General features: G+C 39.9%; 1 protein-coding gene across 1 annotated transcript in view; it reads left to right on the forward strand.

Moving 5' to 3' along the window:
• The window catches only part of KIAA2012 (KIAA2012 ortholog), a 112,002-nt gene that overhangs the window by 80,426 nt on the left and 12,895 nt on the right, over nt 1–18,681 (forward strand). The window contains exons 10-12 of the mRNA XM_053918945.1: nt 1,102–1,174; nt 16,209–16,299; nt 18,516–18,681. Of these exons, the coding sequence (XP_053774920.1) occupies nt 1,102–1,174; nt 16,209–16,299; nt 18,516–18,681 (330 nt within the window). The remainder of the gene's footprint in view (nt 1–1,101; nt 1,175–16,208; nt 16,300–18,515) is intronic.

Here is an 18,681-nt window from a genome sequence, read left to right on the forward strand (position 1 = left end):
TCAAACAAATTAGCAGATAATTAATTGTCTCTTCCCAAAGCAGCTTGGATATTTGATAATAAAGTGAAAAACTGATAGTCACTAAAAGAAGTTCCAGGAGAGACTCCCGGGGCCTCCACAACAGATTCCTTCTCTACAGCTGAAAAGAAGCTGTGGATTAATCAGAGATCCAGGTTACAAAGGCCAAGAGCTGGCGTCATCAGACACACAGAGCTTTACTTGGGTCCCTGACTCTACCTGCCACATCTCTTTGGCTACTAAAGAGACTTGTGATTCTCTATCCTGGCTACATGTTAGAATCACCCAAGAAGACTTAAAAATGTCTCATCTTCAGAAAGTCTGATTTTAATGTTTGGGGTTAGGTCCTGGGAATCATATTTTTTAAAGCTCCATGAAGAGTTTTAATATGCAGCCAGGATTGCGAAGCACTGTTATGTAGACTTCTGGACAGTGGGATTGCAAGCAGTTTGTGTGACTCAGAGAAAGAAGGAAGAGGGGATTAAATGTGATAAAATACCCAATCTGTGATAATCCAGGAAACTCCACAAAAGGCCAATCTCATTCTTTTGCTCCCCTACTTTAAACCCTCAGTGCCCTCCCTGTGTTCCCAAGATAAAGACCAAAGTCCTTACCCTCCCTGCAAGGTCTAGGAGATCTGATTCCTCCCCACACTTCTCACTTCTCTCAGTCTCTGCTCTCATTACACACTGGTCCTCCCTCAAGTCCTTGGCAGTACCCTGCTTCCTTCCAACAGTTGGCCTTTGCCTGGGACGTTCTCCCTGACACCCCAAACCCTCTTACCCCCACCCCATCCCTGTTAATACCTATGAACACCAGGCACTGAGCCGAGCACAGATGAATCGGACAAGCCTGCCACAAGAGGACGACTAAGAACCTAACAGCGCTCAACGCTGTGGCTAGGCCGTCTAGCTTTTTATGGCTAGTCACACTTCTTGGCCACTTAAGTTAAACTAAGTTGACAAAGGAAACAACTAAGAAACAACTAAGAAAATTGTATTCCCTTCTCCCAAAAGGCATGGACCACAGGAGTATTTGCACTAATTTTGTCTTAATTACTTTTGTTGTGTGTTAACCGAATAGGAAAGTAAAGATGAACTGGACTATTATGAAGAACCAGGAGGACCCCTCAGAGAAAACCATCAAGACACCCAAGGTAGAGACAGCTGGGTTGGATTTTATAATCTTATCATGATAATTGTCAGATGAAGTTTGCCCCTCTTATAGATGTTAATGGGGAATGACTTCCATTTCCCTCAGGTTGTGGGTTGGAAAATCAGAAGACAGACCAAAGTGCCAAGTTCTGACTCTGATGTGTTCTTAGTGACTGCAAATGGATGGAAGAGAGTGGAGACTCTGGGGGCGTTACAAAAAGGCCCCACAGGCACTTCCACCTTTCTGTTTCTCCTGCTTTCACAGGGCCTTGGATACGCAGATGAAAGAGCTGAGGTTCCCTGCCTGAAGGGATAATATTCCAACAGATGGGGGAACAGCATCTTTAGAGACCCAGCCCATAGCTCTAGGTGGCCAGAGCTACAGCCCATAGCTCTAGGTGGCCAGAGATACTTGAGTATGGCTTCCTCCAAAAATGATGCTCCATTTGATAATGATGATGATTCCAGGAACTACTGGGCCCAGAACTGGCATAGTTCTTATTCCCAGACCCTGAGCCAGACACCAAGCTCTTCCCTGGGGGTGCCTGGGCAAGCTACTGTGTCATGCTACAAGTGGCTAGGCCCAGAAAGCAGAGCTGTTCTGTATCCTCGTTGCTTCTTGCAGTAGTGGAAACCTGTGTGAGAAACTCTTGAGTTCTCAAGGAGGGGATGCAGGGCAGGCCAGCCAGAATTGTGCTTGTACTTTGCTGTACAAAGGCATTCAACAGAGGGAGCAAATACAGGCTGAAATCCTGCTCAGCCCCCTAAGCCATATTCCCAGCCTGGGTACATCTACCCAGAAGGGGCTCCTGTTCCCACCTGGTCCTCCTACTGAGGCACCCTCTCTAAGTCACATAAGATGCTCTGTTTAGGCCGGCAGCAGTGATCTGAGAAGCTGACTGGAGAACATGGGCTCTGGAGTTGGACTACCTGCACCTTAACTTCTCTGTGCCTCAGTGCCCTCAACTGAAGCTAAAAACATTACTCCCCTCATGAGGTTGCCTGAGGAATAAATGAAGTAATTCATATACAATAGTCCTCTAATGAATATTAATCTTGAGTTGGATATCACTATGATTACCAATCTAAAATGATACCACGACTCTCCCTATGGCATCTGGACCCTCATGGGGGAGAGAGACCATAGGAGCTCATTGGAGATAAATGTGCAAAGTCATGGATTTGGGATTTCACCCTAAACTTGATATTTTTCTATTTACATCTCTTACATTTACTTTCACTTGACATTCTAGGCAAAAATAATTTTTATACTCATTTTAAAAGATTTTAGTCCTTCTGGACATCAGACAATAAAATATCATGAAGGTTATTGGGTCATGAAACCCAATCCGTAGGTTTGTTCAAGCTGTTAAGCAAGGTTTCCACTAACATAGGTATTCTGACACCTCCATTTTCAAAACTGAGTGACAACAGCCAGGGAAACATGCTCCAGTCCTCAGATCTTTGACATCGTAAATCATGAATGTGTAGAATGTGAACACTGACAAGCCTCTCAGGTCTTGGCCAACTGCAATAGGGGTTTTAGGCAGTACAGAACATGGTCAAATCTAAGCAATGGCCAAGTCAGGCAACACAGATTACCTGTCTCATTACAGAGGGACAAGCTGCAGCTGAGTTCCATAAAGGTTATTCACAGTCTTCAATGCAGCAAAATTATCACTGCAGAAAATTAAAGAAACCATTTACCTGTCCTGAATGATAAATGCTAATGTTTAAAAAGGATTTCAAATCTTTTAAAAACAATGGCTGTAGGGGATTGGAGGGCACTGTTTAAGCAGCATTACTGTGATCAAGAGTACTGCTTATCAAGCCTGAGTCCCTGGGTTCAAATCTTTGCTCCACCATCTGTATAGTTAGGGATTACTAACTGTGTAACTTTGAAAAAGTTATTATTGAACTTCTCTGGCATTTTTTTCATCATCTGTAAAATGGGGATACTAACAACACTTATCTGATGGGGTGGTTGTGACATAGAGGAGTTGTCAATACGTGTAATGTGCTTATGAGTACCTGATGCAGAGTAAGAGCAAATTAAAGGTTAGCTATTAGTCTATTTCTGAAAAACATTAATATTTTTAATTATATTTTATTGATTATGCTATTACAGTTGTCCTGATTTTTCCCCCTTTGCCCCCTCTCCACCCAGCAACCCACACTCCCTCAGGCAATCCCCCCACCATTGTTCATGCCCATGGATCATGCATATAAGTTCTTTGGCTACTCCATTTCGTATGCTGTACTTTACATCCCCATGGCTATTCTGTAACTACCTATTTGTACTTCTTAATCCCCTCACCTCTTCACTCATTTTCCCACACCCCCTTCCCATTGGCAACCATCAAACCATTCTCTGTATCCATGATTCTGTCTCTGTTCTTCTTGTTTGCTTAGTTTGTTTTTTAGATTCAATTGTTGATAGATTTGTATTTTTTGCCATTTTACTGTTCACAATTTTGATCTTCTTTTTAAATAAGTCCCTTTAACATTTCATATAATAATTGTTTGGTAATGATGAACTCATTTAGTTTTTTCCTGTCTGGGAAGTTCATTATCTCCCTTTGATTCTAAATCATAGCTTCGCTGGGTAGAACAATCTTGGCTGTAGGTCCCTGCTTTTCATGACTTTGAATATTTCTTGCCAGTTCCTTCTAGCCTGCAAAATTTCTTTTGAGAAATCAGCTGACATTTTTATGGGAACTCCCCTGTAGGTAACTAACTTCTTTTTTCTTGCAGCTTTTAAGATTCTCTCTTTATCTTTAACCTTCAGTATTTTAATTATGATGTGTGTTGGAGCGGGCTTCTTTGCATCCATCTTGTTTGGTACTCTGTGCTTCCTGGACTTGCATGTCTACTTTCTTCACCAAATTAGGGAAGTTTTTTTCATTATTTTTTTAAATAGATTTCCAATTTCTTACTCTTTCTCTTCTCCTTCTGGCACCCCTATGATGTGAATGTTAGACCTCTGGAAGTTCCAGAGGCTGCTTATACTAGCCTCATTTTTTTGGATTCCTTTTCCTTCCTGTTGTTCTGATTAGTTGTTTTTTGCTTCCTTATGTTCCACATCATTGATTTGATTCTCAGCTTCATTCACTCTACTGTTGATTCCCTGTAAATTGCTCTTTATTTCAATTAGTGTATCCTTCATTTCTGACTGAATTTTTTTTATGCTATGGAGGTCCTCACTAAGTTCCTTGAGCATCCTTATAAACAGTGTTTTGAACTCTGTATCTGACAGATTGCTTATCTCCTTGTTGTTTAGTTCTTTTTCTGGAGTTTGGATTTGTGCTTTCATTTGGGCCATGCTTGTGTCCTCATTTTGGCAGCCTCCCTGTTTGTTTCTATATATTAGGTAGAGTTGCCTTCCAAGTGTGACCTAATGTAGGTGTCCTGTAGGGTCCAGTGGCACAGCCTCCCCTATCATCCAAGCTGGGTACAAGGTACACCCTTCATGTGTTCTGAGTATATCCTCCTCTTGTAGTTGAGCCTTGGTGACTATTAGCAGAATCAATGGGAGAGATTTACCCAGGCTAGTCAGCTGCAAGGATTGGCTTGACAACTTACCACCAACCTCCACCCTCTGTGGAGGATCAGTTGTGTAGGGGCAGGGTGGTGGCACCCTGACTTGGTCTGTAGCTGTCCACTGGGTGTGCTGACCCTGTGGTTTCCCAGGAGGTGCAGGCCAAGGTCTGCCCCCACCTGTGTTTTGCCCAGAGCCACCCTGCTTGAGCTATAAAGAAATCTAAGATGGCTGCTACTTGTGCTGGGCTTGGAGATTTCCAGGTGAAGCCAAGCTGTGAATCTAGGTTGGCTATTGCTAGTCCTGGGCCTGGGGCTCACCGAAGCCCACTGTTCCTTGTTTGATAGGATTTAGGAAGTTGTGAAGCATGAGCCAAGACCAGCCATTCATATAGAAAAGCAACTTGGGTGGGGCAGAATCTCTGGGGATCTCCAAGGCAGGTCAAACAAGTGTTAGCCAGTTTGATGGAGTCTCAGATATGGCACCAGCTTGCCGGCTCAGTCTGGATGGATGTGGTTTCTTTAATTCCATAATTGTCAGACTTCTATTCAGCTCCATTTCTGATGGTTCTGAGTGATGGTTACTCTATATTTTAGTTGTAATTTTGATGTAGCTGTGTGAAGATGTGAGCCATGTCTGCCTACACTGCCATCTTGACTAGAAGTGAAAAACTTTAATTTTAGTAGCTATAAATTTCACTTTGTCAGGAGAGACTTGTTCTAACTTGATAAGACAATGATTCCTTTACTTTCCAAATCAGTCTCAGTGGGGTGGAGCTTGCTCTTAGGGGAATGATTGAGTTCTCTATGTAATCCTTTTTCATTTAAGTCCAGGTGTGGGCAGCAGACTCAATCTTAACAAAGCAGCCTTATCAATCTCTGCCTTCTGTGAAAGGTTATATACTAGTTTATCTCATTTTATTCTCTCCAAAATCTTACGAGGTGAAGTATATTACCCCTCTTTCACACATGAGGAAATGAGGCTCAGAGGGGTTAGGTAACCTACCCAAGGTGCAGCCAGCGGGTGAAGCAGCTGAGATATGAACGTAGGCTTCTATGGCTCCATGCCATTGGGTTGGGGGGGGGTCGATTTTATTTATTTATTTATTTTCAGAGGGGGGTTGGCAGGAGAGAGAAAGAAAGGGAAAGAAACATTATGTGAGAAACAATGTGTGAGAGAAACATTGATTGGTTGCCTTTCGCATGCCCCAACTGGGAACCTGGCCCGAAACCCAGGCATGTGCCCTGACTGGAATCAAACCAGTGAGTGACCTTTTAGTTTGCAGGCCAGTGCTCAATCCACTGAGCCACACCAGCTAGAGTACTGTTGGCTTTTTAAAAGAGTTGTAACTCCATTCACATGTTTCTGATTAGGAAATAGGTACAAAGTCGGAAACATCACAAAATTATGGCAGAAATTTTTTAAGCCAGCATGAATCTGGGAGATTATTTAAGATTTCTAGAAATTCTTTTATTTTTTTATTGTCTTTTATCATTTATGCTATTATACTTGACCCCACTTTGTCTCCTTTTGTCCCCTCCCCTGACTTCCCCCTCCCCTCTCCCAGGCAATCCCACATCATTGTCCATATCCATGGGTCATACATATATGTTATTTGGCTAATCCTTCCACTTTCTTTCATCCACTTCTCTCCCCCCAACCCCGCTCTTTTATATTATAGATAAAGGAAGCTGAGGTCTAGAAGCCAAGACAATTATGCAAAATTACAGCCAATTATTAACATCAAGGTAATCCAAGTCTCTACTCAGTGTGTGTGTTTAGTTCGATTTAGTTTCATTTTCAAGGCCTTTCCTCAGGGGCAGTCCCTGGCTCCAGGAGCAAACAGCTCCAGAATAAACAAGTATAGTGACTGCTCAACCTGTGCAACAAGGTGAGGGGTAGCCAGTGTCGCAAAAGTGTCTCTTAAAGGTGTAGAGAAAACAGGGAGACCGGCAGTGTGTGTCCAGAAGTTGAGGTGGTGCCACTGCCCCAGAATCTACAGACTGGAAGGTGGTACCTCTGCAAACTGTCACCTCATGATGTTGGTCAGAGCTTCTTGCTTTGCAAGTTGGTCCATGTGAGGCCTGCACAGTCACTGAACACTGTCGCCCTCTGCTATCTGGAGCCACGGTACTGGGTTCAGAATACTTTGCTAGTTCTTAGCAACCTACATGACCTACATGCTCTGTTACTGCTTTATTTTTCTTTGGGGAAAGTATTTTAGAATTATCCTCCAGTATGGGAAGTGGTGCCTCCTTAAGAATGTTTCTGGCTCACTCCACTCAGCTCAGGGTGGTAACCCCAGGGAAGTCCCCAGAATCCCAGAACACAGCTGTTGCCCCTTGATCCTGAAAATTCTCTTTGCCTTCCATGAAGTAAAGCTCATTTCTAACAAAACCAAAAGCAGTTGAAACTAGAGACAAGGACAACATAAGAAAGGAAATTTATAGACAATCTCATTTATAATCAAAGATGTAAGACTTCTAATAAAATATTAGCCAATTAAATTCTTAAGCTTATATATATAAATCCTTAAACATATATGTGTATGGAAAATCTGTTTATGTAATTCACATCAAGAGATTAAAGGGGAAAAACCTTAGGGTCATCTCAGTGGATGAAAGAAGAAAAATAAATTTATAAAATTCACCTTTTATCAAACCAGGACTAGATGAGTACTTCCTGATTTTGATAAAGAGTATCTACCAAAAACTTGCAGTAAACATCACATTTCAATGGGAGAACTTTAGATGCATTCTTTTTAGAGACAGGACTAGGATAAGGATGCCCTCTCTCATTGTTTCTATTTCAACATTGTACCAGCACAGTAGGGAAAGCAAAAGAAAGGAAAAATAAAAGGATAGAAAGGAGGAAATAACACTGTCATTATTCCCAGACAATAGTATTACTTAATATAGAAAATCTGAGGGCCTCTACAGATAAGCTATTAAAAGACAAACCATTAAAAGACAAAAACAATCAGCAAGATGACTAAATATAGATTGCTAAATAAAAATCAATTGTGGGGAAAATAGTGTTTTAAAACATCAAGCATGATTTATAATGTAATTGTTTCCATAACTGTTATTATGGAAAGCTCCAAACAACACAAAAGTGTACAGAGCAGTACGATGAATTTCATGTCCCTATCTCCTGGCCAATGTTATTCACCTACTTTCCCAACTCCTTCCTCCTTTCCACATTATTTTGAAACAAATTCCAGGCTCATATTTTTTACCCATATACACTTAAGTATATATCTCTAAAAGATAAGAAAAGACTCTTTTGACATAACCATAGCATGATCACTATTGCACCTAAGAATTAGAAGTATTCTTTAATATCGTTGAATATTTAATCAGTTTTTTAATGTACTAATTGTTTCACAATTATTACAATTGTTTTAGAATTTGTTTGCAATGGGTTGATATGACCTTTAAGTCTTATTTAATTTATAAGTTTCCCTCCATTTCTTCTGCTCCCCACCTTTTAGTTTACTTTTAGGAAATCAGGTCACGTGACCTGTGAGTTTCCTACATTCTAGATTTTGCCGATTGCATCCTTATGGTGTAGTTTCACGTTTCTCTCTCCTATAGTATTTCCTTTAAGTCAGTGCTTAGGCCTAGAGACCCTACTCAGGTTTGGTTTTTCCTTTTGGCATGCAGGTCACTGTGTTCTCCCATCAGGAGACATAGTATCTGCTTCTCTCCGCATGATGACAGCAGCTACAGACCCATTCATTCATGAGAGGCTACAAAATAGTGATGTTGAAATTCTATCATTCTTTCTTCACTTATGACTTGAGAAACTCTTACTAAAAGAAACCTGTCCCCTTTTACTATTTAATTATCCAGTGGTGCAGTTTATGTAGGAAGGCGGATAAGTGTAGTTTTTAAATATAACATTATAGAACTTCCGGCCAAGATGGAGGCATAGGTAGACACACTGCGTCTACCTACATTGTAGGTAGTTTTCAAACAACCGAAAGAAGAACAAAAACAAATTTAAAAACAAAAAAGTTTTTAAACTTTTCATCATCACCCAGCCCTTATTATATGAAATGTTAAAGGGACTTATCTAAGAAAAAGATCAAAAATATGAACAGTAAAATGACAACAAACTCACAGTTATTAACAACTAAACCTAAAAAAAAAACAAAAACAAACTAAGCAAACAACCAGAACTGACAGAAAATTGAACTGTATAGAAGTCCAACAACCAAGGAGTTAAAGAAGAAACATTCATCCAGACCTGTAGGAGGGGCAGAGATGGGCAGCTGGATAGAGAAGACTCCCAGTAAGGACGCAGCTGGTGGACCCAGAAAGGGGGCATATTGTGGGGCTGGCGGTCCCACATTCACACGCAGATAAACCAGGAGGAACAACTGGGGATGGAGACAGACCACACAACCCAGGGCTCCAGCGCCGGGAAATAAAGCCTCAAACCTCTGACTGAAAACACCTGTGGGGGTTGAGGCAGCAGCAGGAGAAACTCCCAGCCTCACAGGAGAGGTCGTTGGAGAGACCCACAGGGTCCTAAAATGTACACATCCCACCCACCCGGGAATCAGCACCAGAAGGACCCACTTTGATTGTGGGCAGTAGGGGAAGTGACTGAAAACCGGCAGAGAGCAGAGCAAGTGCCATTGTTCCCTATCGGACTCCTCCCCCCCATACAGCATCACAACACAGCCACATGGGTTGCCCTGCCCTGGTGAACACCTTAAGTTCCTCCCCTTACTATGTAACAGGCATGCCAAGACAAAACAATGGCCCAATTGAAAGAACAGATCAAAGCTCCAGAAAAAATACAACTAAGCGATGAAGAAATAGCCAACCTATCAGATGCACAGTTCAAAACACTGGTAATCAGGATGCTCACAGAATTGGTTGAATATGGTCACAAATTAGAGGAAAAAAATGAAGGCTATGAAAAGTGAAATAAAGGAAAATGTACAGGGAACCAATAGTGATGAGAAGGAAACCAGGACTCAGACCAGAAGGAAGAAAGAAACATTCAACCAGAACAGAATGAAGAAATAAGAATTCAAAAAAACAAGGAGAGGCTTAGGAACCTCCAGGACATCTTGAAATGTTCCAACATCTGAATCACAGGGGTACCAGAAGGAGAAGAGGAAGAGCAAGAAATTAAAAACTTATTTGAACAAATAATGAAGGAGAACTTCCCCAATCTGGCAAAGGAAATAGACTTCCAGGAAGTCCGGGAAGCTCAAAGAGTCCCATAGAAGTTGGACCCAAGCAGGAACACACCAAGACACATCATAATTATATTAGCCAAGATTAAAGATAAGGAGAGAATCTTAAAAGCAGCAAGAGAAAAGGAGACAGTTACCTACAAAGGAGTTCCCATAAGACTGTCAGCTGATTTCTCAAAAGAAACCTTGCAGGCAAGAAGGGGCTGGAAGGAAGTATCCCAAGTCATGAAAGGCAAGGACCTACTCCAAGATTGCTCTATCCAGCAAAGCTATCATTTAGAATGGAAGGGCAGCTAAAGTGCTTCCCAGATGAGGTCAAGTTAAAGGAGTTCATCATCACCCAGCCCTTATTATATGAAATGTTAAAGGGACTTATCTAAGAAAAAGATCAAAAATTTGAACAGTAAAATGACAACAAACTCACAGTTATTAACAACTAAACCTAAAACAAAAACAAAAACAAACTAAGCAAACAACTAGAACAGGAAGAGAATCACAGAAATGGAGATCACATGGAGGGTTATCAGTGGGGGAGTGGGTGGGGATAGAGGAGGAAAAGGTACAGGGAATAAGTAGTATAAATGGTAGGTAGAAAATAGACAGGGGGATGTTAAGAAAGTGTAGGAAATGTAGAAGCCAAAGAACTTATATATATGACTCATGGACATGAACTAAAGCGGGGAATGCAGGTGGGAGGGGGTGCACAGAGCAGAGGGGAATAAAGGGGAGGAAATGGGACAACTGTAATAACATAATCAATAAAATATATTAAAAAATAAATAAATATAACATTATACATATCAGTGCTGTATATAATGTTCATACATAAGAAGATTCACTATCATAAAGATGACAATTTCCCTAAATTAATCCATAAATTGAATGTAATTCCAATTTTTAAAATGCCCCCACAAGGTTTTTGATGGAACATGGTAAGTTGATTCCAAAAGGCATAAAGAAGGGTCAAAAATGCCAATACAGTTTTGAAGAAAAGCAAAGTGGAAGAGTTTTCCCAACAAAATATCAAAAATTACTTTAAAGCTAAGTCATATTGCTTAGGGATTAACAGAAGAGAATAGAGAATCCAGTGGGGGGAAATGCACTCATATATGGCAAAAGTGGCATTATACAACAGGGGAGGGGATAAATTAAAAAAAAAAAAACAATTAGGAAAGAAGGAGCTGTCTTCAGAGACAAGAATACTCCTGTGCTGAAGGGAGGGTACCCCTCATATGAGGGTTTTTGTGACCTGCTTCAGGGGAGAACAGGGAGGTGAGAGAGTCCTATCAGTGCCTGCCATTTCTCAAGTTCCTTCAGCTTAAAATAGCCAGTGTGCCATATTTTGGAATAGCATGTTCTGAACCCTGTCAACTGGTAGATACCAAGTTTAGGAGAATGGTTCTGCTGGGGGAGAGTGAGGGAAATGGCATTGTATGGGATCGAGTGAAGTCTCGGACTATTTCTGAAATGGGTTTTTTGGGGTAAAATGTGAATCAAATATGGCAACATGTTAAGATTTCACAAAACTAAGTGGTAAGTACATGGATTATCATTATGCAGTATTTTTTCTACACTCTGCATTCTTAAAATACAGGGTCCATCAGAAGTAACACCATTGAGTGTGGTTGGAGGGTACGTGAATGTCTCACAAAAGATGGACAGCAACTTGAGCATTTCACCTCAAACGTCTTATAGTGTACTTGAGTGTGACATTGTTATGTTACAGAATTACATGCTTATGATTTTGTAATAAAAGATTTGGTATAGATTACTGTCACATAAAAAGGGGTGTTATTTGTGCCAGACCCTGTATTTTACAGCTTCTATGAAAGAAAGAAAGAAAAGAAAGAAAGAAAGAAAGAAAGAGAAAGAAAGAAAGAAAGGGAAGGAAGAAAGGAAGGGAAGGAAGGGAAGGAAGGGAAGGAAGGGAAGGAAGGGAAGGAAGGGAAGGAAGGGAAGGAAGGGAAGGAAGGGAAGGAAGGGAAGGAAGGGAAGGAAGGGAAGGAAGGGAAGGAAGGGAAGGAAGGGAAGGAAGGGAAGGAAGGGAAGGAAGGGAAGGAAGGGAAGGAAGGGAAGGAAGGGAAGGAAGGGAAGGAAGGGAAGGAAGGGAAGGAAGGGAAGGAAGGGAAGGAAGGGAAGGAAGGGAAGGAAGGGAAGGAAGGGAAGGAAGGGAAGGAAGGGAAGGAAGGGAAGGAAGGGAAGGAAGGGAAGGAAGGGAAGGAAGGGAAGGAAGGGAAGGAAGGGAAGGAAGGGAAGGAAGGGAAGGAAGGGAAGGAAGGGAAGGAAGGGAAGGAAGGGAAGGAAGGGAAGGAAGGGAAGGAAGGGAAGGAAGGGAAGGAAGGGAAGGAAGGAAGGAAGGGAAGGAAGGGAAGGAAGGGAAGGAAGGGAAGGAAGGGAAGGAAGGGAAGGAAGGGAAGGAAGGGAAGGAAGGGAAGGAAGGGAAGGAAGGGAAGGAAGGGAAGGAAGGGAAGGAAGGGAGGAAGGAAGGAAGGAAGGAAGGAAGGAAGGAAGGAAAGGAAGAAGAAGAAGAAAGAAAGAAAGAAAGAAAGAAAGAAAAGAAAGAAAGAAAGAAAGAAAGAAAGAAAGAAAGAAAGAAAGAAAGAAAGAAAGAAAGAAAGAAAGAAAGAAAGAAAGAAAGAAAGAAAGAAAGAAAGAAAGAAAGAAAGAAAGAAAGAAAAGGAAAAGAAAGTTAACCTAGCTGGTGTGGCTCAGTGAATTGAATGCCGGCCTGCAAACCAGAGGGCTCACAGTTAGATCCCCAGTCAGGGCACATGCCTGGGTTGCAGTCCAGGTCCCCACTAGCAGGGGTGTGCAAGAGGCAACCACACATGAATGTTTCTCTCCCTCCCTTCCTCTCTCTCTAAAAATAAATAAATAAATTATTTAAAAAAACAATTAAAAGTTGTAAGTATTATTCAAACTACTGCCTTGCTATATTTCAGTACTTCCTAAATATCAGATTATTTTACTAGAGAAGAATAAATCACCCTTCTATGGTTCACATCCCAAAACTGACAGTTTGAATTCTAATCAAAACGGTGAAATTACACTAAGGTAGAACCTCAGCTTTTGGTCAATACAAACGCGCCCTCTGCTGGTCCAGTCATGCCCTGTCCCAAAGTTCGAAAAGCTGTGAAGGGCAGTGAATGTCCAATGAGACAGCTTTTTCTGAGCCAGCCATGTTTAAAGAAACCCTCACAGAATCCCTCTTATCATGAAAATACCATAATCAGCTCCCACGTTCTGTTAATACTACAAATTATTCAGGGCAAAACAAATTCCAAGATACTGCCTCAATCAGTTTCTCAGTTTCTTCAACTACTTTGTGCATTAACAGTTTTGTCCCCACTAAAGTCTAAAGGTTGGCGTGTGAGACAGTGCATGTCACCCTTAATGTTCAGGAATGACAAAAGAGAGCCCAAGATGAAAAGAGGCCCTGGGGTGGGGGCGGGGCAGAAAGGGGGGCACTGGACAATAACTGAACATGGAAGAACGGATTAACTGCATGTTAAGAGAATGATGCTAGTAGGATAACAGAACTTTTTCTTTTAATTTTTTTAAATAAAATACCTTTAAATAAAATTGAGGAGAAATAAATTAATTTGTGCAAGAATCTGTTGCTCAAAGACAATGAGAGAAAATGGGGATTCAATATTAGAGTGTGACTTTCAAAAAGTTTTTTTCTAGTTTTAGTTTTGTTTTGTTTGGTGTTAACATCCACCTCCCCCATGAGCCCTTAAGCTCCCTGAGCCCAGGGTGTGCGTCCAGCCTACTCACTATTCCCAGAACCTAACACAATGCTGGCATAGTAAGGATTTCATGATAAATGAAGGAAGAAATGACCATTTTCTTGGACTGTAAATTGATACAAATTTTCTGGGGAACAATTCAGCAGTAGACATTGTTCCTTAAAGACTGTATACATCCCTTAATACTCATAGATGTGGACAAAAAGTAAGTCTTTTAATAATCAAAAACATTCCTTTCAGAGATATACTATGCAAAGTGCTTCATAGTTTTTAAAAAATTGAAACAATCTGAATTTCAAAACTTACATGTTTGGTTTTAGTCAATTATAGTACATCCAGATGATGAAATGCTGTGCTGCTATTAAAATATTTTAAGAATATTTATGATAGAGTACATTCTAATAACATAAAAGTACATTAAAATTATATATACACTGTATAATTTGTATACATGCATGAAGGTAAATATGCGAAAATATTTGCAGTATTTTATGAGGATAGAGCAATCATGGGTAAGGCATTTTTTGTTGTTTGTTTTTACCAGGTGCCAGCACTGTTTTATGCACTTTATTGTATTAACATATATTTTGTTAGGCTTTAACAGCTTTATCAAGGGACGATTGATATACATAAATGGCACCTATTTAAATTGTACAATTAGATATGCTTTTTGTGTTAAATATTATGATTTAATTTTTCTGCAAAGATTTTAATGCAATCAACTTCACTTTTCTTAGATCTTACTTTTTTGTATAATTACTTGGTAGGATCTAAAATTATTCAACCATCAATTGTATTTCATTGAAACATTAAATATTGATATGATTTTGAGTTTTTTCTAGTTTTATTAAGATATAATTGACATATAACATTATTTTAGTTTATGGTATATAACATGATTTGACACATGTATATATTGTAAAATGATTACCACAATAAGTTTAGTTAATGTACATCAGCTCACATAGTTAACAAAATTTTTTTCTTCTGTGGAGAACTTTTAAGATTTACTAGATGAGTTTTGATACATGTATACACCCATGAAACCATTACCACAATCAAGAATAAAACATTCATCCCTCCCCAACTTTTCCTCATGCTCTTCCTCTCCTGCCTCTCTCATCCCCAATCACTGATCTGCTTTCAGTCACTATAGATTTGTTTACATTTTCCAGAATTTTATGTAAATGGAATCATACCATATGTGCTCTTCTCTGTCTTAATTCTTTCACCACATAATTCTTTTGAGATTCACCCACGTTGTTGAGTGTGTTGATGCTTTATTCCTTCTCACTGCTGAGTAGTATTACATTGTATGTATACACCAGTCTGTTTGTCTATTCACCTGTTGATGGACATATGGTCTGTTGCAAGTTTTCGTCTATTAAAAAGAAAGCTGCTATGCACGTTTGTGTACAAGTCTTTGTATGAACATATGCTTTCATTTCATAAAGTACCTAGGAGTATAATGGGTAGATGATATGGTATATATAATATTTAGTTTTTTAAAAAACTGTCAAACTATTTTCCTGAGTAGTTGTACCATTTTACATTCCAACCAGCAGAGTATGAGAGTTCCAGTTCCTCATGTCCTTGTCAGCTCTTGTATAGTCAGTGTTTTAATTTTTGTCATCCTAATAATTATGTGTTGGTGGGGGTGTCTTCTTTATGCTTTTTTGTGTTTTCCAAATTTTCTGCAATGAAATATACCTTCCATAATTTAAAAATTGTTTAAAGAAACTAAGATAAAAGGTATCCTAGTCCAATGTGAAGTCTTAGTCTAGAGATTCTTCTCAAAGAGCTACCCAGTGTGGTATTCAGAGGCCTCAGCAAAGAGAGCCAACTGTGTGACCTGCATACGCCTTCCTCACAGGACAAAATTTGTGTTTTTTTAATCAATTTTCTTTCAATGTCAAACCACACTGGGGTTTTAAGAAAAATATAAACATGCATAAACCTCCCAATCTAACATATTTTTTTCTATTTTCTCCTCCAGACCTTATTTATCTAAATACATATTTTACAGAATTCTAACATACTAGTCTATAGTTTACATTTTTATTTGTCATTATATCATATTTTTCATATTGCTTATTTATCTCATAACCATAATTTTAAGTGTCAAATTAATGCATCATAAATTACTTTCCTAATCTCCCATTATTGGGCTGTTTTTATGTTTTTACTATTAATAATAATTTTGTAATAGATAAGTTGGTACAAAAAGCTATTTCTCCCTTTGAACTATTTCTTTATGATAAATATCCAGGAGTGAGAATCCTAATCAAAGACCAGAAATCTTTCTGGTTCTTGATACATACTGTCAAATCACTTTCCCAAAGGGTCTTACTAATTTTAATGTCATTTGCCATGTTCCAGCAGTGATAACTGCAGATTTGCTAATTTCCTAGATATAACATATCTCACTGTTTTAATCTGCATGCTGTTGAGGACTTACCAGGGAGACATTTACCTGCCTTTGGGATCATTGACTGTTGTCCTTTGCTGATGAAGGATGCTCTCTGTTTTCACAGACCCAGAGCCAAGGAATGTGACCCTGGGTGCTCTCAGAGCTTCCTGGGCTGAGCACATGCAGAGGCCTGAGGCCAATGCTGTCCAAAAGGCGTAAGTGTTCGAAGTTGTAATATACGGACTTCTCTTTTATTTTGTTTATGCTTGTTTTTAATTCATTTCATTTCTGTGTTTTCTGAAAATTCTCAGCTGATAGCATACTCTGACAGCTAGAATTAAACTTCTGTCTTAAAAAACAAAGATTTTGGGGGAGGACTGTATGGTGATGTGTTTCCTATTTAAAGCATACCCTTTGGGTGGGTGGGTGATGAGTGAAGTTCAACTCCAACACTGTGGAAGCAGCTTTCTCCATGTGTCTACTTAACTGACATCTACAGATCTGCCTAAAAAGCTGAGGTCTATCAATTCAACCTAAGTTTCTCCTTTCAGCATTCACTCTGCTCTAGCTGAAGTACAATAAATAACACTAATAGTATTCATACTAATTGCTAACGCATATTAAGTGCTTCCTTTTTTCCTCTCCTCCAAATATAACTATAACCTACTGTGACCTCCCATGAGCCTCAGTGACTTGAGAACTAACCCTCACCTGCCTTGTGGCATAGGGATTCCCTCCTGAATCAAAAAGGCTTTGTGTTCCCTAGCAACTAAGGGAAAATGGCACTTGATGGTGAGGCAACTATCTGAAGAATTCCATTTTCTAACTTTTATACATCATCTTTTTCCACAATAGATTTAAACTGCTTACAACAAACCATCACCAAAAAGAGAGAGCCCTTACCGGTGTGACTCAGTTGGTTGAGTGTCGTACCACAAAGCAAAAGGTCAAGTGTTTGATTCCTGGTCAGGGCACATGCCTAGGTTACAGGTTTGGCCCCCGGTCGGGGCATGGACAAGAGGCAACCAAATGATGTTTCTCTCCCTCTTTTTCTTCCTCCCGTCCCCCTGTCTAAAACTAAATTAGTTAATTAATTTAAAAAGAGAGAGATCAACAAAATTTTTTAAATTGGAAGGAAACAAAAAAACTACACCAACACTCCACAAAAGTCATTACAGACATTGTGATTAAAGAACAGTCTCTCAGCCCTGGCTGGTGTGGCTCAGTGGATTGAGCACCAGCCTGTGAACTGAAAGGTTACTGGTTCAATTCCCACAGAGCACATGCCTGAGTTGCAGGCCAGGTCCCTGCTCAGGGGACTTGTGAGAGGCAACTGGTATCTTTCACACACTGATGTTTCTCTCCCTCTCTCCCTCCCTTCCCCTCTCTCTAAAAGTAAGTAAATAAAATCTTTAAAAAGAAAAAAGAAAAGACTTTCAGACTTGATACATAGATTGGTGAATGTGAAAGGGGGGGAAAAAGGCAGCATGATCAGGTTTGTGGTTCTCATTTATAGCATACCTGTTCCTCAGGGGAAATAAATGTTTTCCTAGCACTAAATTCTAAAGGATAGTTCTTCTCTGGGTTTTTATAGAGTGACATTGAATGATTTAAAGACTCATATATTTACAGGAAATTCCATTTACCTCATCTGACAAATATTTCTCAAGTTTCTATAGAAGGCCCTGTGTTAGCACAGCACAGTAAATATGATACTGATGGAGCTAAAAAACATCAAATGCCCCAAACCAGGCCTGGCACACAGTAGTTATAGCTGCTGCTGTTACTGAAACCCATATCTTTGTTTCTTAGGGACCTTTTTACTCAGAGAAAATAAGTCAGTTATCCTGAAGACACACTGTCAGTGACAGCAATTCTACAAGGAATCAAACTGACACAGCACATGACCTTTGGTGGCTGAATTTGATCAAGAATAGAATTCAGAGAGTGAAAAAGAATGGATGGATAGTTGCATCTTCTTACACAATCTCTCTTAAAGGTCACCTTATTTTCCAGCTATGCCTTTGATAGAAGAAATTTCAGTTAGATAATCCTACGTCATTCAATTGAAAGCATAAACATGCAATCCCAAGAGGCAACCTATTTTTTCTGCTGCCTAAGTTTTAGGATTTAGCCTGAGACAACCTCAAAAGGGAAGACCAAACTTTCTAATCTTCCTTATTCAGTAGAAGAGGGTTGACCAAGTATGTGAAATGCCCACCAATTATGTGAAATGACTGAGTGTGAGAAATGGCAGAGAACAGACACTCAGTCAATGTTCACTTTCCCTCTTCCTTGTCCACCCAAGTTTTCTCTTTAGTTTGGTCTTGTTGGATTGCTTTTTTCAAAGGGGCAAAGATTATGATGTACACCATCGGCACAGAGGACGTTTTCTCTTTAGTTTGGTCTTGTTGGATTGCTTTTTTCAAAGATGCAAAGATTATGATGTACACCATCGGCACAGAGGACTCCCAGAACCTGGGCCTGAGTCCTCAGAGAGTTTGGGTCCTGTAGACACATCTCTTCTTCCAAAAGAAAGAGAAGGGAAGACTGAACCACGAGTATCCAAGCAGGAAACACCAGCCAACATCAGTCAT

Source organism: Desmodus rotundus, chromosome 2 (genome assembly GCF_022682495.2).
Source record: "Desmodus rotundus isolate HL8 chromosome 2, HLdesRot8A.1, whole genome shotgun sequence".
NCBI classification, from domain to species: domain Eukaryota; kingdom Metazoa; phylum Chordata; class Mammalia; order Chiroptera; family Phyllostomidae; genus Desmodus; species Desmodus rotundus.